Source organism: Globicephala melas, chromosome 13 (genome assembly GCF_963455315.2).
Source record: "Globicephala melas chromosome 13, mGloMel1.2, whole genome shotgun sequence".
Classification (NCBI taxonomy): domain Eukaryota; kingdom Metazoa; phylum Chordata; class Mammalia; order Artiodactyla; family Delphinidae; genus Globicephala; species Globicephala melas.
The window spans coordinates 58,006,673-58,032,996 of record NC_083326.1 but is presented as its reverse complement, the minus strand read 5'-3'; the positions used below and the strand labels follow the sequence as shown (position 1 = coordinate 58,032,996).

The 26,324-nt window shown below is 38.3% G+C and overlaps 1 protein-coding gene across 3 annotated transcripts in view; it reads right to left on the bottom strand.

Moving 5' to 3' along the window:
* Window positions 1–26,324, bottom strand: part of ARHGAP28 (Rho GTPase activating protein 28) — a 149,357-nt gene that overhangs the window by 23,558 nt on the left and 99,475 nt on the right. For all 3 annotated transcript variants that reach the window (XR_009566486.1, XM_030836650.2, XM_030836651.2), the window contains 7 exons: window positions 23,285–23,374; window positions 15,340–15,424; window positions 13,169–13,311; window positions 10,739–10,904; window positions 10,520–10,611; window positions 8,145–8,222; window positions 3,143–3,305 (listed from right to left, as the gene is read on the bottom strand). Coding sequence is in view for 2 of the 3 variants with exons in the window: in XM_030836650.2 (XP_030692510.2) it covers window positions 3,143–3,305; window positions 8,145–8,222; window positions 10,520–10,611; window positions 10,739–10,904; window positions 13,169–13,311; window positions 15,340–15,424; window positions 23,285–23,374 (817 nt within the window). In the remaining variant the exon portion in view is untranslated. The remainder of the gene's footprint in view (window positions 1–3,142; window positions 3,306–8,144; window positions 8,223–10,519; window positions 10,612–10,738; window positions 10,905–13,168; window positions 13,312–15,339; window positions 15,425–23,284; window positions 23,375–26,324) is intronic.

Sequence of the window (26,324 nt, the reverse complement as noted above, 5' to 3'; positions counted from 1 at the left end):
AGAAAGTTATTCAACTTTTCATGAAAGTATCTAAGGTTTGATTGATGAACTATTAGTCTTTTAATTTTATGGGCAATTTTTGGACCAAGTTTGAAAAGAGAAAAGAGAAAGTAATTACACTAGTGGAAAAGACTACATTCTCTGACCTCCGTTTTAGAGTAAATACAGGGGCAGCTTAAACACACAGATGTCCACAGTTCTTCCCTTCAGAAAATCTCATTACAACGAGAGCTTACTCCAGGTGGCAAAAAGGCCATTCTTCCCGATGGCAGCAGCCCAGAACGCTGGGCTTCCTGTGGGGTTGGCTAGTTATCAAATCAATCACGACAATATACTATTTTTCACTTTCAAAGTCATACAAATAAATGCGGATCGTCCTGTGAAACTTTTCAGGATATTTTCCAGATTCTCTCCCTTCATTGAAGTGTGCTGGCTTCAACATCTGAATAATGATATTAAGAAAAACTTAATATGATTTAATTAATATGATTTCCTTCTTAAATATGATTCTGCAAACAGGTTTTACATGGTGATTGACTCTTCCTTGTATAATTCCATAAGACCAAAAAAAGAAAAACTAAAACAAAAAAATCCTCTGTGGCACCATTTGTTTTGATGAATTGTTCAGTATATAAACTGCAGATCAACGTGAAGTTAAGACTTCTGCAGCCTGTTTTCCAGGACAGCAAACTTTACAGAAGATCCTGTGTTTCTCTGACTTAGAAACAGAGGGAGGGAGTTCTGTTTCTGGTATGGCTGAGTAAGCTCCTACCCAATCAACCCTCCTTAAGACAACTGTACACTCTGGACAATGTACAAAAAACAACTACCTGAGGCAGTGGAGAATGAACAAAAGCAGGCAGATTTAGGAGGGCATTGGACACTTGGCATTAGGGAATGGCACAGGGAGACTGTCCAATTTCCTGGCTTTTAGTTTGAGGTCAGGCCATAGACAGTAATGGCATGAGGTGGCTGAAATTCCAAAAGAAAATCCCAATCTTTCTGGCCTGAACAAAGAGAGGGCAGGGTTCAGGAGGACCACAGACACTGGGAAGTTATGGGGAATCCCAGAAAGGGAAGGTCAAGATATAGAAGGCCCTAATTCTGGTGTAAAATCCACCCAAATGATGGCTCACCCCATAAACCATGCATATGTGGAGTAGCACAGGTAAGTATTAAATAGCAAATTGTCTGCTTAAATACAAACAAAACACAAAACTAACCAAAAAAACCCCACTCCTTGGAGAAATATTACAGAACACAGAGTTTCCAAAAAAATATTCACAAGGTTCTGGATACAGTTTAAACTTACTTGACATAAACAGTGACCCATTTTCAAGGGAAGAGATAGTCAACAGAGACCAACCCTCAGATGACCCAGATGTTGGAACTAGTTATGAAGCAGCTATCATAACTATGCTCAATGATATGAAGGTAAATATGCTTACAATGAATGAAAAGATAGGGAATGTCAGCAGATAAATAGAAAATAGTTTTAAAGTAGCAACTGGAGATTCTAGAACTGAAAATATACAATATCTGAAATAAAAAAGAATGAAGATTCGAGTCCTGGTCTGGGAAGATCCCACATGCCACAGAGCAACTGGGCCCATGAGCCACAACTACTGAGCCTGCACGTCTGGAGCTTGTGCTCCACAACAAGAGAGGCCGTGATAGTGAGAGGCCCGCACACTGCGATGAAGAGTGGCCCCTGCTTGCCACAACTAGAGAAAGCCCTTGCACAGAAACGAAGACCCAACACAGCAAAAATAAATAAATAAATAAATAAACTCCTACCCCCAACATCTTCTTTAAAATAAATAAATTAATTAATTAATTAAATTAAATAAAGAATGAAGAGAACTAGTTCTTTCTTTCATAAAACAAAAATACTACATCATACAAAGAAAAGAGATACTGGTCACAGCATGTCAATTAAAGCTTAGAAAAGGACTGCCTTGTCTTATATTCTTTTCTCTGAAGACACAGTGGATTATTTTATGAATCTGGTTTAGTTAAAAATTTTAAAGATTTAGAACCAACTAATTTTTAGGACAAATTTTGTCATACAACTTAGGATGTGACTATTATTTTCTCTGATTGTGATTTTAAGGATTTTATACTTCTGGTCAACCTGCAGAAGGTTGTAAACTGGCAGATACAGGTAATACTTGCTACGCTCATGTAGTGTTTTAAAATTTGAATTTGTGGCTGACATTTTCAAATGAAGAGTTTCGTCATTAAAGCCTGGATTTTGGCTTTCACTCCTGCATGGTAACCATCATCCAGAGCTGAGCAGTGGCCAACCTCTCTATATGGGATATGTCCTCTCAATCTGGCCACAGTCCCTTTCTGTCCATATAGAATCACTTACTTGGCATGCTTATACATATTTAGACTTGTGACTCCTGAATTCTTCAGGTTGGTAGTCAAAGCCCACACTATGTAGCCTCATCCTACTTTTCTAAATTTCTCTCATCACACCTTCTTCAATATTCAACCTTTAGGATGAAATTACTTTCTGACTGCCAAATACAACACACACTGTCCAGTTTCTATACTTTTTATCCAAGTACCTCAGTTAAGGCCTCATCTATGTGACTTTTTAAGTTTCAGAAACACTATGTGATACTGTAATTTTCAGAGACAAAACACCTTCTTACTGCATGCTACATCATCAGACCCAGGACCTCGGATTTAAAGAAGGGAGAGATCTTATATTTTTTGAAGGACTATTATACACCAGGCACTATCCTAGATGTCTTCATTCAATACCCACAACAACCCTGACAAGTAATTATTATCTGTAATTTACAGGTGCAGCAGTGAAGCTTAGAAAGGTAGACTGCATAGTTAACAGATGGTTGAGCAAGAATTCAAATCTCAAGAGCCAGGTCTTTCTGTAACCCTCGCTGCCTTTTAATGATTATAAAACCCTCTAAATCATATCAACCAGACTCAGAAATATAAACATGTGAAGAGATGACAGTTTACCATCAAACTCAATAGCTCATCAAGCGGTACCAGGAAATAGCAAATCTATACATTTATGATCACATCTGATTATGCATATTTCTTCTGCTCTGTGCCACTTTATTGACCTTGTAACTTAGTCCATTCACACTTAACTTCTTCCACCTACTTTCCATTAGAGTGATGAAAGCAGGTATATATTCCACAGGGAAGAGAGAGGTGGGTAGTTCTCTGAAAAATGCTTTCAACATTACTGCAGCTTCTCTGTGGCACATTTTCTCCCATTTAAACTTATCAGCATTAAACTTGGCATCCAGTTCTTCACGGTATTGCTGAAAATCAAGGAAAATAGTGAGTTTTACCACCTGATCCTCCCCCTTTAAAAACTGTCATTACATAAACTATTTTTGTAATTAGATTGAAAAGCTAATATCTACTAAGCTTATCTTTTTTCAACATGATTAAAGAACTGAAATGGCTATTTCTGAATATATCTTTTTAAAGTTTTCTAAAATCCTTTTAGAATAATGTTAATCTTAAAATAATTTGCCATCTATACAAATACAGAAGTTCTTTACTCAGATCATAGTTTCATTTATATGGTTTTGGCAGAACACTGCCTATGCCCACATCATAAATGCACTGCTACATTTTGACAAAGCCTCCACTTCCCCCTTTTCTTCAATGATGCCTTACTTCTGCCACCCCGTCTTCTGTTTCTAAATTAGATCAAGAATGTATGCCTCTTGGCTAGTTCACATACAGAATGAGAAATATCCCAGCAAAGGAACTTTGACCTCACTGCAACATGCACACCAATGATATCTTCCTGGAGCAGTTACAGCAAAGTTTTATGCCAAGACGTACACATGTCTTCCACATGTCTGCATGTTTGCCCAATCTTTCGTAAGGTTGGGAACACTGTGTAAATACTTTTTAAAACAATCACTAATCGTCCTTAAGTTTTACTTGAGTTATACATTATTAATTCATTTGATGACCAGTGCCCCCCATTCTACTGCTCCCTTGAATTAGAGTTTACCAGTAATACCAGGCAGTTATAGTCAGTTTCCCAACTGACAATAACTGCTTCAAAAAGGATTCTTAAAAAAAAAGTGAAAACTCTGAAAATCCTTAAGGCCTTTGCTTTATTCTCATGAGATGCCTAAGTCTTCCAGCCTTGAACATGTAAGAGAAGCTAGAGAACGACAAGGTGAGATCTATCTTTCCTGACAGGTAGGCGGAAAAGTGATTTGGGGGAGCTCAGAGATCGGCACTGGCTGGGAAGCAGGCCAGAGATGCAGAAAGCAGTTATCGGGCTAGGGCACCATTTCTGGTGATGGATCATCGAGGACTTAACCTGGATAAGCAGTTGTAGGATAGAAAGAAGAGGTGGCATTTAAGAAACGCCTAGGAGGGAAAATTCTCAAGAATCAGTAATGGATTGAACATGAGACTCAGAGGGAGAAATAACAGTCCAGGATGACTCTCAGATCGCTAGCTGGAGTAATGGGCAGATGGAGGTGTTGTTAACAAGAAATAGAGGGGGAGGAGTAAATGTTTTCCGTCCACTGCCTGGTACCACTGCCATAAGGCAAAGGGGAAACTGTTTTGCAAGTGGGCAGGAAGTATTGGCAAGAGCAGAATAATTCAAATCCACTGCCCACAGACCTGTGCCACAGGAAGCTACCTGAAACACTAAGGTGATTCTAACCTCTCACTACTTCCCTGCCACCTAAGAGGCAACATGGCACCAGGGTCAAGGGCAGGCTCTATAACCACATTCTTTAGGTGTTTATCCTAATTCCACAACTGCCTAGTTGTACGCCTGTGAGGTTTCTCGCTCCATAAGAGGGATATTAGGGATTTCCCCAGCGATCCAGTGGTTAAGACTCCAAGCTTCCAATGCAGGGGGCGTGGGTTCGATCCCTGGTCGGGGACCTAAGATCCCACATGTCGTGTGGTGCAGCCAAAATTTTAAAAAATAAATAAATAAAATAAAGTCAAGAGCAATCATATTTTTTTTAAAAAGATGGATATTAGAACAACCTCACAGAGATTAAATTGGATACTACAATGTAGAGCTCAGGGGGCAGGGCCTGCAGGCAGAGAGCGCTCAGGAAATGCTGGCTGCACTTACCCTCCCCTCGTCTGGGTCTGCTACAACCTCTAGTATTATTACTACAGGAAACCCATGTGTATGTGGTGTGGATATTCTGGTAATAACAGCACCTCGTCTTGTCTAGACGGCCAGCGTGAGACAAACGGAGAAGTTTGGACCAGAGCACAGTGGAAGTAGGAGCAGAGCTGACATGTCCACGGTGGTCCTAAACATGAAGCCCTATGAACCAGGGGCTGAGTCTTCCTTGCCAGAGACGTGTACATGTTAAAAAAAAGTCATGCTTTCTGTCCACTGTTAATGAGAACACCAGGCAAGGGTCAGGAGCCATGTCCTTCAATCTCCTCTGAGCAAATATATAACCTGCTTCCAATTTTGAGGTAACTTTATAAAAATGCAAATAACCTGCTTTCAGCTTCAAAAACCAGTTCAGGAAGGGAAACCAGCAGACCAGGTAACATCACTATAAAACATTTAGAGCAGCCTCCGAATAACTGACACGAGTCAAAAAAGAAAACCGTGCATGTCAAACCAGTCTGCCTTCTTCCATGAAATATATTCCCCGGTGTTTGGCTCAAATTTCTGTCATTTTTGGAAAAGAAAATCACTGCAAACACCAAAGCATTAAATTGGTTCCAAATGATCTGAGGCCTCACATCCAGGAATGGGCTGGGCAGTTATGTGCCCCGTGCAGCTAAAACCAGCAGCGTCCCCCAGGGCTACTCCCCTGTGAGTCTAACCGGGACTTGAAAGCACAACCCAGGCTGGCTTCTTCATAATGATACCTTAGTGTTAGCGTCATCCACTTGGCACAATTTGAGGATAATTACAATGTTGTTTTTTTTTTTAACTTTCTTTCCCCAAGCACATTCATAGACGAAAAATTTTTTTAAAGTTTAAAGTTTGAACAAAGAAGAGAAATAAAGGCCCCTTTACTATATCACGTTACAATGCCTTTCTAACTGCAATACCCCCGTTTCTGTTCACTGGCCCGGAGTTCTTTCACATTGGCTTTCTTGGAGCTCAAACCACGAAAACATCTGGATTACATTTTTCGGACTAATAAGAGATGGAATAAATAGGCTAAAACTACATAAAACCTATTAAGGGCCAAAAGGGACTTTTACCTAAATGTGGTTCAGGAATGCATGTGCCTATTAGAACACGTTAAATGAATTATTGGCCTTTGATAAGTATTTTTCAGTCAAAGATTAGCTAAAGAAAAGCAACTTGTGCTATGATGTTAAAATTCATACACACAAGAAATGTTGTGTAATGTTGTCTCCTTTTGATTATTTTCAAAAATAGAATTTTAAGTCATATCCATTATGTTCCCCCTACACACACACACACACACACACACACACACACACACACACACAGAGTCAGTAAGAATATGTGCGAATACAACTTTCCTATTATAGAGGGAGGTTTAGAGGGATGGAGTCTAATTCTGTTTAGGAAATTCATTTTCCTGACTTCATTTTGGTTCTCTGACTCTACAGATATAACCACAAAGACTTAACCAAAACTAGTAACAGTTTTTGTCCTCAGATTTAGGATACATTTATTTAGAAGTATATATAAAAACCATACCTGTGAGAACCTGAAACAAAAAGTAGATCCCATTCAGAGAGGACAAACCTTAAGGATCCACTAGGAATTTTCCTGCCTTCCAAACGAACTTGTGCCAGTATTTAGTAATTTCTACTCCCAGGGAAGTCACAGCCCCCCCAAATGTGCTGATCCCTCTGTCACTGGCAAAGTGCAGAGCACTGCTCAGGTCTCCCTTCAAAAAAGAACTGGCTGTTCATCGGCAAAAATGCAGGTAGCTGACTCCCCAGGTGCTGGCACCTTCTGACTGGCCTCAGGCCCTTCCCTGCAGGCAGCCCCAGCAGTGACAGTGCAGCGTGGGGCTGACAGGGCACAGGGAGAGAGTCCCAACTGCACCCGGTCTGACGCTCAGCCCGCCCAAGCCCACCTCCTCCCCCTTGATCCTTGAGAAGCACGGTCCCCCGATAACCATCTTCTACTCCTAACTCTGTCCCAGCACCTGCTTTCTGGAGCTTCCAATAGACACAGCCTATTTACTCTCAGTTTCCCCTTTGAAAAATATCTCGTCATACGTCTATATAAAAACTCTGAGACTTCTGATACAACTAGAATTTCCCAAAACATGTGCCCAAATGAATTAGTAAAGAGATGCTTTCCTGCCCCTACACAATTCCTTTTACTAGTTCAAACAGAACCAAGTTCACTTTTCCCTCTCCCTGAGATTTTTTTTCTCAAGGATTCATTATTGAGAACTGCTCATGTTTCCACGCCCACCCACCAGGGGAATGTACAAGGCAGGGAGGGACGCTTCATTGTGGATGCGCACCGGCACACAAAGTGGGATATCTTACTTGAAATTTATGAGAAAAGCTTTTCTTTTCTAACAATTCTTTTTTTTTTTTTTTTTTTGCTGTACTTGAAGAGTTTCCCACCATACAGAAGTAGGAATGTAAAGGAATTCACATTGCATGGGTGGTTTTATATGTAGAAACTAACATTACCTTAAATGGAATTGGGTTTTAGAACTGCTGAGTGAGTGTTCTAGTGGTTACAGCCATTCCTACAAATTCTTATAAGGACTTCCATTAAAAGGAAAGCCAAAGAATGTTTCTAAGTTTGAAGCAATTGACAATGGAAATCAGGGATCATCTAATACTGGCTTAATGAATTCCATGACTGAGAGGAACACAAAGAAGCTAAAGTGTTTAACACAAAAAACAATGATGGGACATTTCAACTTTACCAAATTAAAGACAAGCAGCAGTTTCTGATAGTGAATTGATGTGTTCTTTCACTGTTGTTGGCTTTTTATTGTTGTTGTTTTAGTCTGAAGGAATACACAACTCAGGATCATGGAACACAGGTATTGAGGAAAGCTCTATAGGGCCAAGTGGTAGTATCAAAAAAACAACAAACAACTAGACACACCTGATGCCTGTGTGAACTCGGGTCTAGCTAGCTGAGATCTCTAACGAGGAAGAGAGAAAATGTTTGGTACCTTGACTTTGGCAGTACATCCTGAAAGTCGAAAAATCCCTTCAGATTCCAGACCCGATTCTTCAACTTTCTGAAAGAACTGGAAAGCAATGATACATTACAAAAGTAAATACCTCCATATGATTACAAACATTTGAAATAATAATGATGATGAAAACAATCGATACATTACCAAGCATATATACATGCCTGGTACTTGAATGCCTAGTTAAATGTTCACACTCTCCCAGGAGGTCAACATTAGCCTCCAATTTGCAAATGAGGAAATGGAGACTTAGAGCTGTTTTCCACTTTCCCCAGGGTCAACCTCAAAAGTAATGGCACCAACTCTCTCAAGCTTGTGCTCTTAACCAAGAAACTACACTGCCACTTAACTATTTTAAGATCTGATTACTGTATCTCTTTCTGCAGATTGACCAATAAGAAAAGATCCTAAATTTACTATCATTAGTTGCACTATTCTGGCTAAGAAACTATAGGGATTCTCGAAATCTGACCAAGGGATTACATACTGTAAAGGCTTATAGGTCTCATGAGCTCTCATGGTAATGATGATGGTTTATTATTAAATAATAATAAACACTAACACTGATTGTGCACTTACTGTGTGTCAGATAATATTCTCAGCACTTTACGTACATTAACTTACTTAACCCTCACAATAATCCTATGAGGCGGGTACTAGTGGAATCCCCATTCTACTGCTGAGGAGACTGAGGCATGGAAAGGAGAAAGGATCTGCCCACGTTCACACAGCAAGAGCAGGATCCAGAGTCTCTGCCATTTTCCCTTCATGAAATGATGGTGCCTGGAGCTAAGGTATCTCCTGTAGGTATGAAGAGAAGTAGATATTTAGGAAGAAGAAACACGTTCATAAGAAAAGACTCTCCCACAGGAGGAGAAGAGCAATGCCTCAAGCTGTCTTAAATGAGGAGCGTAACTAGAGCTAGCACCTACTGAGATGCTAATACGAGATAAACCCAGATTTAGTTTTAACTAGCATTTACTGTGCACCTTCCATGTGCTAGGATTTTGCACCTACTTAACAATATAAATTCTTGTGTTGAATCTTCTCAGTCTTAGATTTTTATGCATTTTCTTCAGACTCTGTCCTTTCACTAGAGGACAAAGGGCATTATTCTGGTTCTAATTCAAGGAACGAAAGGAAATCTTAGAGTCACCATGGACTTGGCCTTGGATATACATACTGTGTTCCTTTTTGCATCTACCTCTTATGTGTTCTTGGGCAAGTTACCTCACCCTACGATGCCTCCGTTGCCTCACCAGTAGAAGGGAGATGATAACACCGACCTCCTGGGGCTGCTCGGTGCTGTCCAGACATGACAAGTACAGACGGCCGGGTGCAGGGGAGGTGCCCTACAGACACGCACACTGGGTGTCGCCCGCATCCTCTGGCCCCCTGGTTGCCATCCTCCCTGCTCCTATTGGCAGCCAATCAATCACCTGATTTGAGGAGCAGCTCAATTTGAGGTATTGGTAGCAAAATTAAGGAAGATAGTAAAGAGACATAGAATTGTTATTGTGAATAAAGTAAGTATGTTTCCTCACTCAGTATTTTCACATATCATTTAAAAACTGAATTGAAAATTCAACAAGATTTGTGTTTAGGGCTTGGAATTTTACTTGTGCCACCGGATGTCACTGTTGAATAAATGCATAATTAAACCAGTGTAAATTGTTGGCTATAAAAAAACGTGACACAAAAGCAAATGAGCCATTAACCAGTGATGGTCACAGAGACAACCACATATGATAGTTCAGGTAATATCAGTTTCAAAACCTCCCAAACCAAAATTCTTCTTTGTCTAAATGGATCATACCTTCTCAGTCATGCCTCAACCACCACCAGAATAAGCTGATTTTTAGACTTTATTTAGCTTTGTCTGGAAAATTCTAAACAATTATACATACACATTTAAAAACACCCGACCTGTGATATACCTCAGCAAATACTTGTATGATTAGTAAATGGACTGCTAGTCATCTCTTATACAGGACAGAATAATCAAATACACACACACACACAAACACAAACATACACACAAATAACATTTTTTAAATATTCAAAGAAATATAACTGAAGGAAGCCATGTGACAGAGCATCTGCACTCATCACCTGATGCTTTATGATCAGACAATGAAACAGGCTCCAGAAGTTCTCACCAAGGCAGACATGCCCAAGTGTTTGTGGATGTCATGTGGATGTATGGAGGAAACCTGGAAATCACCAAGGCCCAAGTCCTAATAGGGCTTTAGTGTCTTTAAATCTAGAGGAAAATTCATTAGTGGGTTTACAAATAGCACATTGCAAGCACAGGGCTCTATTAACTCCCCCTTTATTTATATTGAACTCACTTTTTGTAACACAAGGGGAACTTTCACTCCAGCATCTTTCCTTCGGTCATTTTCCAGCAGGACTGTAAGAGGAACTCCAAAAATCCCACTGTCTTCATTATAAAATAGGCGAGAAAGAAAAAAGAATCAGAAAAGCACCGTCTTATTCCCATGTATCAAAGTGTTAAAGCCAGAAAAAGTCTTTTTGTTTTGTTTTGTTTTCAGAATAAGTCTTAATACCTCGTCCTTTTACTTTCTCCGTTTTGTTTCTTTTTAGTTGAATACGAAAGGCATCAAAAAAGGCCGTCAATTCAATCAGAGAGAGATGGCGGATTTTCTTCATGTCGTCAGCAGACAGATCTCCTGCTTCAGTTAGGCCAAATCTGGTTTTCTGAACAATAAATTTCTAAAATACATATTGAGGATATTTATTTTTTATGGCAAAGGAAAATTATTATACCTTCATTCAAATGCCACCTGGACATTCTAAATCTGTACAGCAAGACATGCTATTCATAAAAAAAATCTCTGAGGAGCATGCTGCATCACAGAAAGATTATGAATATGATTTTTAGAACATCTGCAGATCACTACTACACTAAATTGAAACAAAACAGTGATCTGAAGTATACCATAACGTCATCATCACAACTGTGATGTAAAGAATGTAGGTAATTTCTCAACTGAAACTGATTGCGCCTGCTTGCTGAGACAATAGTTATTCTACCTTAAAAATCAAATTTAGGTAATTCAGAATATTCTTAAAAAGGAAAAATGCACAGAAAGTGCCAAATAATTCTACTATCATTTTGAAGCCAATTATATTGTTATATTCTCCATTTCCACACTAGGAAACAAAATACACTAAAAGAACAATAAAAAACCCTTCAACAGTCCAGAAATATTGTGAAGACTGTAAGAAGTAAGACCTTTAAAAAAACAAGAGATTGTTCTTGTAATAAATAACAGAAATATTACATATAAGTAATAATAATAAAATATAAGTATTATACAAGTTAATATATAATTACATAATAAGTAAAATATAAATTTTATATTTAAGTATATATATAAAATCTATAACAAATACTTTGCTCTCAGAAAACCTGGTATTGAAAGAAAATGGCTAAAGTAGAAATATACAATAGTTATTTAAATTACAAAGTTGTAAGTATACATTCTCCATAGGAGTTCCCTAAACTAGAGCTTCCTTGGGATTTTTAAAGCATCTTCCAATTCATTCATTCATTCATTCATTCATTCATTCAACAACTGTTCTTTGAAATTCCAAGTATTTAAAAGCTAAACAACAAAACATAGGGTGTGGTCTGAGGTATACCTTGTGCTATTAAACACTTGGTTATTTTACCTTCTTTCTGAGACCAAGGCCCCACATGACAACAATACATAACAAGAACAGCAACACAACAAGAACTGCCATCATTACTGAGCAATTATTGACACTACGTGCTATACCCTATGCAGAGCTCTTCATGGGAGGCTGCCCTGCACCCCAGGTGAGCCCAAACTCAGGAGGAGACAGACATGATGAGGAGACTGGGGGTCAGCATCCTCTCTTGGACAATTCTCTCCAAAGATTCAGAGGGACTTCCCCTGCAACCAGAGTCCCAGAGCTGGGTTCCCTCTTTTGTCCCAGAATGCCACTGTGCCCTCCGACATAGAGGCTGCGTAGGGTCCAGGAGGGGTTCTGAAGATGGACACGTGTAGGTTTAAATTCTGTTTCTGCCTCCTATTAGCTGTGAAGATTTGGATATGTTACTTAGCTTGTTTGGGCCTCAGTTTCCTCAACTGTAAAATGGGAGCAATCACTAGGATGATGAGAACTAGAATACCTACTGCAGTGTCTGGCCTATAGAAGGCGCCTGGTGGGTCTTACAGTTCTTGCCCTGTCCTCTTCCCCTCCTTCACAGGAATGGTCCAGGCCACCTGGGGCAAAGCCTCTGCCTGATTCTAGATGACTCATTCCTCTAGCCCTGAAACTGCCTGAGCCCTGCTCATCATGCCGCCAGCCCTGATCAGCACAGAATATTCAGGACTCCACATCTTGAACTCTTCACAAATGCATTGAATGAGTAGCAAATAGATCAGCGTAGCATATTTCCTGTATTGGGCTTTCAGAATATAATTATCCTGGATATATATAATGAGGCTTTCAGGCTAATGAAGTATGTCGCTCTACTTTCCCATCCCATAATAATATTACAAATTCTTGAAGTTATTTTTGATGAGTTCTTAGTGTCTGCCCTATAAGCTCTCACTTCTTATTGTTAATGACTGTGACTTTCTGACATGTGGCTTCTAATGCACAAGTAGGTATACAGTTACAGTTAGAACTGGCATCAACCTATAAGTAAAGTAAGGATAGAAAGTGCATGAAAGCACACAAGCCAAGTGGAAAACCTATTTCATCTATAAAGCAGTACTCAAGCATATACCCTAGCAACTCTTCCTCAACCCAGGGCTGCCAGGTACAGCCAGGCAGGCTGTGTACTGCACAACAAATAATGTCCCTGGTGTGATGCAACACTGATGCCTGGCCTCTCCCCATGCCCTTGTGCACACACAAAGAAATTTTTTTAAAAATCCTAGTCTGTCCCACAGAGAAGTCACAGGAAGCTAGTGGAATAATCATGAAAGGTTTTTACTTACAGGTAAAACATAGTCTTCTTTCTTAAAATCTGACTTCTTCAATTTATTTCTTTTTGGAGCCTCTGTAACCATTTCTGAATAAGATTCTTCAAAGGACAGCTCTTCAGCTTGTAGTGGAATGTCCTTTTCCAGATATTCATCATCTAAAGAACAGAGGATGTGGAATATTTAATATGCCATTTAATCAATCAATACCATTTACTGTAAAGTAAGCACAAAATGTTTACAAGTTAATCCATAAGCACATTAGAATGTTTACATCCAGGAAAAGCATTAGACTCACCCAGAATGATTTCAGTTAAGCAATTAATGTAGTGTCATCAGATTTCCACATGAACAAACTTCTATAATCATTATCCAAGCAAACTTTCTATTTAATCTGATGTTTTTAATTTTAGATGTTTATGTCTCATGAAAAGCATTGAAGATTAATTAGAAAGACAAAAATGAAATATTTCTATATATTCTCATGATATTAAAATTAAGTCCATCCAGACCCAACGTTGCTGCTATTGGGGAAGCAAAAGCTTAAAGCAGAGGGAGAAAGGGTGGAGGCCCCACAGGAAATTCCTGCCTACTTTCATTCCTCTTGGGTTTTTCCCAAACTGTGGAACTGTGCCTCTTAAGATTTGTTCAAATTCAGTTTGCCCTTCACTACTAGATTTGTTCAGGTGAATTAATTCTAATTCTTGTGATTTTGTATCGTTACCTGACCTTGTATGATGCACATTACAAAGCTAAATGGGTGACAAGTACTGTCCCGTATCCATGTTTCTCTCAAGTCTGAAATTAAGACAATAGATTCCTTACCAAAAACAAGTGAAATCATTTGAGTAAATCTAAATCTGATTTTTGACTAAGAGTTTGGCTTGCCATCTTGTTTCATTGCCTGGCAAAACTGTTCATATGTCATGAAAAGAATTATTTGATTACAAAAAAAAGAGCTCATCTCTTTTACCCTCTTCTATAGACAGTGACTAAATGAAAACCAAACAGAACAAAAGGAACAAAAGATAGAAATGACAGAAGACCTAGTTAATCTCAATTAAAAGTTTAACAGAGAAATTTGTAAATCAACAAATTTAAAATTCTAAACAGTTATACTGAATTAAAACACAATAAATGGATACAGTAAAAACTTAGAAAATAATGAGGGCACAGTTAAGATTTTCACTCATCATACAGAGGCTTGCATGCAAATCAGAGTAAGATTGTTAAATAAAATGCTAATTTCTTAAGGACCTATGGACAGATTCTTTGGACAGTGTTGATTATACAGGCCGATACTCCAAATCACCAGACTACTCCAGGTAGACTTTTATCTTTTAGTGGTATGAGTTGAACTGAATAACAATATGGCAGCAAATAGAATGATGTGGAATAATTTACAGCAAATCCATTCTCTTTGATTTTTCTTTTTTTTTTGGAAACAGCTGTATTAAAATGTAATCCACATGCCTAGAATTCACTTATTTGAAGTGTATAGTCAACGGTTTTTAGGATATTTGCAGAGTTGTACAACCATCGATCAATTTTAGAACATTTTCATCACCCCAACTTATTTGAGTTTTGAAGCTAATGCTGCAAGTATAGGGTTCTGCTGTATCTGAGAAGACGGTGCATTACTTAGGGAAAATTTTGAGGAATCACTAAAGTGTGGCCTAAAGGGGCCTATTTCTAACAAGGAGGATTTGAGATTCCATACTGAGTCCATGCAGAGTATCCAATGCTCAAGTGGAAGAGGCCCATTTAAAAGCTAACCCTGCTACTCTGTACATCACAAGCTGCTCTGCTGCTGCATTTACTTGAGCATAATTAGAGGTTCTTGGAAGTGGTCTGCTTCCTGGTCTGCTTGATACTGTTAAGCAGATCCAGATTACCTGTGAGAGAGGCCCCAAATCAAAGACACTGCCTAAGTGAGTAGTTTCTAAATGATGCCATGGGAGTAAAGGTGGAAAAGATTCTGCTTCCCATGTGGTTCAATTAGTTTCGTCTGGTATAATAGATGGGCTGTTTGGAGGTGATGGGAGGAGAGGCCCGGGTGACAGAATCAAAAAGGGGAGAAAACACACTTACATTTTGCTTTCAGAAATTCACTTCTCACTGAATTGAGTGCCAGCACAAAAGCAAAAAGACACAGCTTGAGTTAAGTAGGAGTTTGTGTCACTCACCACTCACTGCGTTCTGCACCGACTGTCCAGGGTCTGCTGAGCCATTGGAATGAGCTGGCACATCTGGAATAGTCTCCAGGATAGACTGTGAAACAAGGGAAGACGAACACAAAACAGCTTATCATAAATACAGTCTACCCTACGTTTCAACCTGATTTATGTTCTGCTGTATATTTGAATTCTTTTCACAAAAAGCAATTCTTGATTCCATGAAGGGCTTGCATCTGATTTCCTTTTTCTCACTCAGTTCAGACCTGTACAGCTCACACAGTTTTCTCAAAGGAGAACTAAGTCAAGGTCAAAATAACCACATCTTCTTAAATGTTTGTTGTCATACAGTTCCTAACGTAAAAATTACAATGCTTGATGTCACATAGTTTGATGATTATTATATTTGTTATTCTTGATGCAGCTGGTCACACATTTTGGTCGTAAACTCTAAATCATGACATAGCTAGATGGTTAGTAACAGGGATGCTGGAGCCAGATTGCTTGGATTCTAATCCTGGTTCTTCCACTTCGTGTGACTTCAAGCAAGTTACAGGACTCTCTATTGCTTAATCTCCTGATCTGTAAAATGAAGATGATAATAGAACATATTTCAACAAGTTATTATGAATTTTAAATGACTATAAATCACATGGAACAATATCTGGCACATAGTGAGTACTGCACGAGGGCTAGCTACTATTAATATACTCATACATTAACTTCTTTGCTAGGAAATACAGAGTGATAATAACTACCAACAATTTAAGTACGTTTTCTAGTTCAGTGTCCTCTCTTAATTAATTTCCTACTTTCTTCACTGCAATCCTGCCAAAGCACTGCACTCCCCTGCAATGTTATCAGAAGTTGAGTAATTAACTCTGTAGAGCTCTGTAGAGCTTTGTAGAACTCTAACTCAGGTTGGATGGGTACTAGTAAAAACTTACACACAAATTCTACCATTTCTACCAATATAAATTTTAACGTGGAAGTTATCAGCTGTATGTGTGAGGGTGAAAATCTGCTATTCCATCAAGAACCTTTTTTATGCTCTTCACACATAAATCTGTTCTTTTTCCCCCAGAGCCTGATGTCGCTCATATTTATTTAGCAATATGAACTGAACACCTGCTTCATGAAAGATCCTTTATTATGTACTACAAATTGCACAAGGGAATCTCAAATGCTGAGCTTTGCGTTCTCTCTTTCCTATTTTACTCCAAAGGAGATAACATATCTTATTGTGTAAACAGAATGTGAATATATTGCCAACTATTAAAACACAGATGCTCAATTATGTAATTGGTGGCTCTAAAAACTAACACTACAGATTAAAGATTACCTATACACTGAAATCCTTAAAAAGATGTGGAACACTTTTCAGTGGTTTCCTTACGTTTTTCTAGAAAGAAATGTTTTATTAAACTTTGTAATAACTCATCTATAGAAGAGAACACTCCTGAAAATTGAGAAACACTCATGTAAGGCTTGAAGCTGATGGCTTGGGATCCTTGAATGGACTAAATGTCAATTTCGTAATCCGTAAAGTGGAGAAGTGCCATCTGCTGTCTGGTTTAACTGGCCTCCAGCCAGTCTATAGTATTGAATGAGGTCCCACTTTTTGTAATATAAATTATTCTGGGACTTTCCTGGGGGAAGCAGAAATTTAAATCGTTACCCTTGCTCTTTAGTTATTTATAATGAGGAGAAGAGAGTAACATTTATGGAACATTATTAAAAGACAATCCACTCTTAAGAGCTAATTTCTACACTACTAGTGTTTACTGGAGAGTAAAGGAGAGGAAGGAGGTGCCACCCAAAAGGTTTCACTGAAGAGGCGGCTGACCTTGCACTGAAACTCAAGGAATGATGAAAAGGACTTACAAAGGCAGGGAGGAGGGCAAAGCATTCAGGCCAGACGTGGAATCATAAATTTCAGGTATGGAAATCTGAAGCATTTTGGCTTCATGAGAGGATCAAGGAGAGCCTGATTTGTCAGGAGTTGAGACAAGGTATTAGAAAAATATGAGAAATATGTTAGTCAAGAAGGTTTTGAAAGCCAGGTAGAGGTTCTCAGACTTAGACTCATAACGGTTAAAACACAACAGAACAAACAAAAGAACATTCATGTGTTAAAGCAGGGGGATGACTTGGTGAAAATGAAAAGGAAGATCGCTCTGCCAATAAAGGGACCATGAGTTTTGAAACAGGTTGAATGAAAAGGCTCAGTGCTTGGTATTCATAATTTTAAAACATCCACTTACTCATTAAACATATTAATATTAGAATCTTTAAAATATTTTCACTAGTGATTTTAATGTATTTCAAACATAAATGACACTCCCCTTTAAAACAAACTTCCCTAGCTTGTCCATAATGGATCCTACCATTTCCCTACATGCCCAACCACTAGAGTTCCCCACTGGGGCCTCAGCTGCTTTAGGAGAGGCAAAGCTTCCTAGCTACCAACGCTTGCTCTGCTGCCCAAATCCTACTGCACTGGGATTGGAGAGTAAGGGTTGAAGGATTATTATTTTAAATTCCAACATTTAGAAGGTTAGCACTATCTGCTTGAGTTCTCTTAAAACTAGACTTCGACTATCTGATATTTCCTTCTCATTAAAGAAACACCATACCAAATATTTTCCGTGTTCATTACTTACAGGAGAAACTCACCGACTCAAAAGATGTTTCTGACCTTCCTGACTGGTTGCTTGGTTTTTTCTCATGGTTTCAATCTATGTGCTATAACTCTATACACTAAATCTGCCTGTGCTTCAGTCATTACAGACAATAAGGCTCCCCATATTCCTCTTCTGCATCTGAGATCAGAACTGATAAATCCACCTCTTGAATCCACTGTGCCAAATTCCCCAGAGATGAACGTAAATAAGCCACATTCACTGACAAATACGTAACCAATTTTGAAATAAAAAATAAAATAAAAATTACAAAATCTATCCAAATGTGAATTTAAAGGCATTCCGATGCCATCTATGACATCTGAAATTATAAATTAAATATTAAAGACAATGAGAGTAATAAATTCCAAAAATCCATGTGAATAGCCGAAGTATTATTCAGATTACTTCTTAACCTTAAACACAAATAATAAAGTTTAAAAATAAATGGACACCAAGGGGGGAAAGCGGCAGGAGGCTGGGGGTGGTGGTGTGATGAACTGGGTGATTGGGATTGACATGTATACACTGATGTGTATAAAATTGATGACTAATAAGAACCTGCTGTATAAAAAAATAAATAAAATAAAATTCAGGAAAAAAAAAAAGTTGCTGATGTAATGGATAAGTTCCGAGCAAATTCTTCTAAAAAGGGATATTCTGAAATTTTTGTATCTGACATTAAAATGAGTATATATTTCAAAAAAAAGAAGAAAAATGTTTATAATCCAAGAGACTAGGAAAAATTATCCAAGTATACCCAAGAATGAATGAAAAAAATTAATAAGGATTAAATAAATTAATATGATAGAAAAAGTAGGCTTAATTAATTAAAGGTAGTGACTTTAAAAAAAAATACTGCCAACACAGGCAAGTATTTACATTCTGACAGACATAAATTTTAGGAAGAAAAAAGGAGTAACAGCTACCTTCACAGAAAATTTTAAAATTATGCACCTAAACAAATGTGTGTATGTACATATATATTTGTGTACATATGTGTTTACACACACACACCCCCCAACATATATTGAAATTTTAAATGAACTTGATGTTTTGCTAGAACAAATACACATTACCAAATTCATACAAGTTGGGATTGAAAGGAATATAATCCCTAAACCATATCCATTGAAAAATTAATCAAAGCATTAGGTCTACAGTGATGCCAGACCTTGGCATAAAACTGTATATAATAGTTTTTACAGATTATATGTGTTTACACCAAAGTTTAATAAATAGCTCCAAAATACTCAAAAAGATTCAAAGTTCTCAACATGTTTGTACCAAGATTAGCATAACTCTGGTAATAACAAAAAGAAATGATATATCATAGGCTAACCCCACTTACTAGAATAGTGGTTAAAAATGCTAAAATGGTAGCAAATCATATTCAGTAGCATAAGAAAAGAATAATATAACACAAGTAGGGTTTAACTAAGCAATGAAATTATAGTTCAACATTAGAAAAACCTATCAATGTAATTTCCTAAAGTAATTGCCTTTTAAAGAAGAAAAACAATACATTCATTTTAATAGATGATACAATCATTTGATATAACTCAATCTCTACTCCTGATAAAAGTAACTACAAGGCTCAGAAACCCAGAACAAATATTCTTAATAGTGAAACTTAGAAGAATTCATGAGAAAATCAAAAATGTATCAAAAGATCTCCATAATTATTATTCAATGTTATAAGTGCTTGAGGTTGGTTCAATAAGATAAGAAAAGTAAATAAGATGAATAACTACAATCGTCCCTTGGTATTTATGGGGGATTGGTTCCAGGACCCCCAAGGACACCAAAATCCTCAAATGCTCAAGTCCCTTATACAAAACGTTGTGGCGTTTGCATATAACCTATGCATATCCTTCCATATACTTTAAATCATTTCTAGATCACTTATAACACCTAATACAATGTAAATGCTATGTAAATAGGTGCTGGTGCACAGCAAATTCAAGTTTTGCTTTTTGGAACTTTCTGGGATTTTTTTTTTTCTGAATATTTTCAACCTGCAGTTGGTTGAATCCTAGAATGCAGAACCTAAAAATAAAGAGGGCTAACTGTATTTTAAAGATTGGGCAAATAAAACTTTCAGTATTTCAGACGATGTCTGCACAAATTATAAAATCAAATGAAAAATTCTAAGAAATAAAAAAGAATTTTCAGAAAGGAAACTATAAGAGAGACTTTTGTGAGTAACAAAAATACTTTCCTTGTATATCCACAAAAACAGACAAGAAGATACCATGAAAAACCCCTATCATTTAAAATACCAATGAAAGCCATTAAGTTCCTAGTAACTAACAAATGAAAAAATGTGTAGGAAAAAATATGAGAGGAAATCATGAAATTTTACTGAAGGATAGAAGATACAAATGAATGGAAAGACACAATTTTTTCTCAGTGGGAAGATTCAATATTTTAAGATGTGAATTCTCTCCAACAATCTTTAAATTCAATGAAATTCTTAGTGGAGTACTAACAAGATTTTTATTTAATGGGTAGTGATAGCCTCAATGTAAGTTCATCTGAAAGAAAAAAACTTCTGAGAAGAGGAAAGAAAATTTTGATTCTAAACAATGATGGCAAACTTGTAACAAATTTAAATAAACAAAACATAGAGTCACAGTAATTAGGATAGATCCTGTATACGCAGAGAATTCACTTATCATAAAGGTGCAAATCAAACAAGTAAAAAAGATGAAAGAATGAAAAAACAAGATGTTGGTCAAGCCAAGGTTATCCCCTTGGAAAAGATAAAGTTAGGTTACCTACTTTATCCCATTCCACAACATAAATGCCAATAGTGAAAGTTGTCAAGAGCCTCTGGAGTCTTGGAGATAACAGTAAACAGTCAGTGAGATTTTCCCTGACAGGCCTTATAGGCATCATGGCCAGGACCCCTGAAGCCCTTGCCTCCACTGCACTGAATCACTGGAAATCCCACCATGTAGAAGAAACTGGGGAACCAAACCGGGGTGCCCATGGCTCCTTATAATCAAGAAGCAGGGAAGTCAAAAATGTGTTTATGTCACGGTGAGAAGTTCTAGAATGATTTTCAGTACAGATGCAGAAAGAGTGAAGTTGGCATCTGTGGGCTACTTTAGCAACTAACCAATTTGTTTAACATTTCAAAGTAAAGATATTATGAGTAACAAACAATCCAAAGTAAGTCACACTAGAGACAGGTTCCAATGAAATTTTTTTGAGTGTCATTACTGCTGAAACTTTTACTTATGTCATTATTGACATTCAATCAGTTTTCAGAAAAACAAAATGAAAACAAAAACGAAATCTGAGTGACTAACTTACCCCAGGAAGCTCTATCTATAACTGCCATGCAAGATCATTTTCTTTCTCTTACACTGTCAAACTTTCAAGGGTCCTATCTGTAGACAACACGTGTTCAATAAAGATTTGGTGAATGAATAAATCAATGAATCAGCAAAGAATGAAGAAATAGAAAAACGTCACAAGCATTGTGGTCACAGAGCTGCCATGGAAAAGCCTAGAAAACAGGCCTACCCAACCTCCTCTTCTTTAGCAACTCAACGGTGCAAACACCATGCTTCAAGTTCTGCTTGGTGTGTGCACAGAACTACACACAGTACTTTCTTGTTGGCTTATAGAACAGGTGAAGTCAGCTAGTGGACAGACGAGAGGTCAGAGACAGAAGCTTTCTAACTACCTAACACTAACACTAACTAGAAAGTGGGGAGAACTGCTGCAGGCATGGAGCAAGACTTGCATTTTAGACCGATGACTTGCAGCCACGGCGAGGATGAGATGGAGGGTATAAGCTAAAGTCCGGGAGATCACTTAGGCGGCTGCTTCAGTAACACAGAAAGATGATGAGTTTCTGTACTAAGGAAGTAGTTGTAGGAAAAGAGGGGAGTAGACATATTCTAGAACTGTGTACAAGATAAAATCAACAGGTGTCAGAGAAGACAAGTAGAGGTGAGGCTAAGACTTGGGGCTGAGTCTTGGGCACATGGGTATCTCCAGCTGAGACTGAAAATGAAATATCCTGGGCAAGGCCTTACTTAGAAGAGGAATCCTCGGTCACGGGGTGGGGTGGGGGTGGACAGCACACCATGTAAGGTCTACTGTAGGAAACTCCTCATTTCTAGGAGTTACCAGTTTGCAAATGACTTACTTTGTTTTCATCGCTAAGTGGGGTGAACTGGAGATTATCTCTGAAGTAGAGATATTCTCACTTATTTGCATTCCAATGCATGGTCTTAAATGGGAAAGTAACAGCTGAATTTAAAGCCAGTAGGTCAGAAACTGTGGGTAACCCTTAGCCTATCGGTGCTATAACCTGTAGTGAGTGCTACTGATAAAAATCACTCACATTACTTTATGCTTCTTAAATGATCACTATGAAACAAAACAAAACAACCTCATAACCAAAAATCTAAAAACACAACAGAAAAACTCATTCACATGGGGCTAACAGCATTATCTCCCTGAACAATGGGGGTGCCCTGGGAGTGCGTTGTGCATATCAACTACCCGGTATATCAAACTCGACAACAGACAAGAAACTACTGCCCAGGAGGACGCTGAATGTGCCCCCTCCATCTGCCCATCTTGTCATGCTCTTTTGCCTTCCATCAACTTGCCAGTGGAGAACCACTACCCTATCTAACAGGGTCTCTCACTTCTGGTCCATTATGCCACATCCTGCCAGGGCTCCTGCACAGAAACACCAACTGGGGGTTCCCAGTGGAGGTGGGGCGGGGGGAGGAATGACGAGAGTTTGAGACAAAGAAAAGTACAAGTTCTACTACTCAAGGCCACGTGAGTGAATCTGTCGTAAGTGGAGGGTTTGTTTGGATGAGTCCTGAGATCCAACGCTGGATACAAAGGCAACAGTGGGGAGCCTTCAATATCAGGAGGAGGAAATTTTAATTTATCCTGCAGGTAAAAGGACTTCTGAGTTAAGATGGCAGAGTTAGGACAGATCATCTGTATGAACTCAGACAAGGGGACAAAAGTTAACAAATCGCTCCATGCTTGATGCTCCTAAAGAACACTGCATCAGTATTAATTTATGGAGTCCTCTTTCAAACTGATCTATTCATTCCTCAGTTTTGAGTCTCTTTCTTCCTAATTGTTATAAGGTTGATGGGTCTATTGGCAGCTGTGGTTTCCTCACAGTGTTAGTTCAAGTTTTTCTCATCTGTTTGAAAAAAATTCTTCTTCTTGCCTTGAATTTGCAATTTTGCCCTGACATGCAATCATCTGAGCATGTGATGACTTACCATGGAGCCACTCCTGGGAACTGCAAAACTCCCTTCTTCATCTTGGGACCCATCTGACAGGGTAGTAATGTTGAAAGATGCATCATCTGGCTAAATGGAGAAATGAAAGCACCATTCTTATTCAGGCAAATACTTTCTAACATGTTTGTGTATTCCACTATGCGTACGTATTTAGATATGTGTGGCAATACACAGAGTTATGACTGCCAGGGCATGGGCAATTGCACCAGCCCTTCAGGGCTCATCACTGCGAACCAGCTAAATGCCTGGCCCTCTGACAGACCCTGGCCCTGTGGCAGACACTGCTCTTGTCTGCCACAAATTCCATTTTCCTTAACAATATCTTGGTTTTGTTCCAGGGAGTGAGGTGTGAAACCAGAGAACTTGATTTCCAGGCTTCTTTGCAGCTAAAAGTGATCATGTGACAAGTGTGGTCAATGAGGTGTAAGTGTAATATTAAGAAGAGTGCCTCCAGAAAAGTTAAGGCTTTCCTGACCAAAAAGAGTAGGGTCAGCTGCTACATGCTCATGACAGCACTCTAGGTGACAGCCTGGAGTTGCCAGGCATCTTGCTCCAATGAGGATGATGGATGGCAGAGATGGCTGGGTCTGTGCTAAGGGGCATCACATGGCTGCCCTGTCACACTTGGACCATCCCCTCTTAAGCATCTCCACGTGGAGCAAAGCAACTCCGACTTTCCTATTACATGCAGCCAAACACAAACTTGTCTAATCTTATTTATTTTAAACAGACCCTAGGACTATCTTTCACAGTGATTAGAATTCAATAGCAATAGTACCAAATTGTTTTTTCATTTATAAAGCTTGAAGTAGATTTTTGCTTTAGTGTACAAGGGCATTACTGAAATTTAAGAAATGAATATTCTTTTCTTTACTGAAGGAAACTTATGGCAAAATCGAATATATTCGATACTTATAAAAACATACGATATTTTGTTTTTTAAAAAACTGTCACTCATCTTTCTTGACCACATTTTCTAAATTTTCTATAGATGGTATGTGTTACTTTATAAAATAAACATAGGACTCTTGGGCTTCCCTGGTGGCGCAATGGTTGAGAGTCCGCCTGCCGATGCAGGGGACACGGGTTCATGCCCCAGTCCAGGAAGATCCCACATGCCGCAGAGCGGCTGGGCCCGTGAACCATGGCCGCTGAGCCTGCGCGTCTGGAGCCTGTGCTCCGCAACGGGAGAGGCCACAACAGTGAGAGGCCCGCGTACCGCAAAAAAAACCATAGGACTCTTTTTTCTTTAAAGGAACAAATAGAACAAAAGATCTAGCTCAAGAAATTTAAGTCAAGATGGCAAGCTGACAATCACCTAACTCCCCTCACCCCAAATCACTAAAAATGGCAGAAAACATATATATATATATATATATATATATATATATTTTAAAGAAACAGATTGTTAACAGCAATGGAAACCAGCAAAGAATTCCATAGCTGATAGAAATTTCTAGAAGAAAAGCTAATAGAATTGATTTGGTAAAATAAAAACCTCTACTTGAAAACAGCATAAAAGAAAATTTTTTAGAGAGGGAAGAGAAAAATAACAGAATGTACAAAGAGTAGGAAATCCAGTAATCAATCAAAATTAATAAAGACTTGCATTATGATTGCAGACTTTAGGGGCCCAGGGATGGTAGTTCCACCTGAAAATGTGCTGGTGTCTTCTGCCTTGTTGAACACTTTCAGCCCTGATGGAGGCTTTGGTGGGTCATCCCACCCTCTTGCTGTGACAGGATTCTGATAGACAGGGGTACAGTGGAGGGACTGCGGAGCTGGACTTGAAAAAACATTCAGGATCCATAGTCTTGGTGAGAAGCTCTCCCTGCACTGTAAGCTTGGGGACACTTGCTGTCACCCGACAGGAGATGTGCACTTCCCTAATCAGATGGTGCTTGCACATGGGCAGGACTCCACTGCTTGTATCACTTACTGCTATGCATTCCAAAAGCTAGCATGTTCTCCACACAAGATGTTTACGTTTGGAAAATAACTGGGAAAAACTAAATTTTTGTTTCTTAGTTGATACTGAAAATAATGAAAAACAATTTACATGGTAATCTGTTATTTTTCCATATGAGCTCACCCACAAGGACCAAGCTTTAGTTGACAACATCCTCCACTTAGGATATAAGTTTAAAAAATTAGTTTCTGTTGTTGTTGTTTCTGCCTGTAGATGCTTTCTTTAAAGGATAGAATTTAGTTATTTTTGATTTATTGAATTATTCCTAGCTGAGTTTAAGGGTTATGGGTGATGGGGCTGAGGGTGGCTTGTTTGCCAACAATCTGAATTATGTTGCATCTTTACGGAAGAGAAATGAGAATATACATCCTTTATACTAAATGAATGTATTGGCGGCATTATTCATAATAGCGCAAAACTGGAAACAGTCCACATGTCCATCATCAGGTGAATAGCTACACCAATAATAGTATATTTACACAATGGATTATTGTTAGTAATAAAAGGACTAAATTTCTAATACACGCAACAAATGGATAAATCTAAAAATTATTCTGAGTGAAAGAAGCCAGACACAAGAGTGCATATTAATCTCAATAGGGTTTGCCGCTGCAGGAAAAGGAGGACAACTGACTGGAAAAGGCCTGAGAGAAATTTCTTTGGTGATGGAAATGTTTTCTATTTTGACTGACTGTAGTTATATGAGTGAAAACACTTCTTCAAACTGAATTATATACCTAAAATGCATGCACTTTAAAAAATATATATATATCAATAAAAAAGACAGAAATAATCTCATTCCTTACAAATAATATAATTCTTATCTTCAAGGGGCTATTGCTGCTATGAATCAAGAACCTACAGCTACCATAATGGGTAAATCAGAAAGAAAAAAGTTGTTCTTGGGAAATAAGAATATGTTTGCTGAAATGTACAAGGAGTAAGACAAGCTTAAAAAAAAAAAAAAAAAACAGAATCATGACCAAGAAAAAAATTACTAATCTGGAAGATAAAGATGAAGAAATCAGAGCAAACAGACTAACAGGAGAG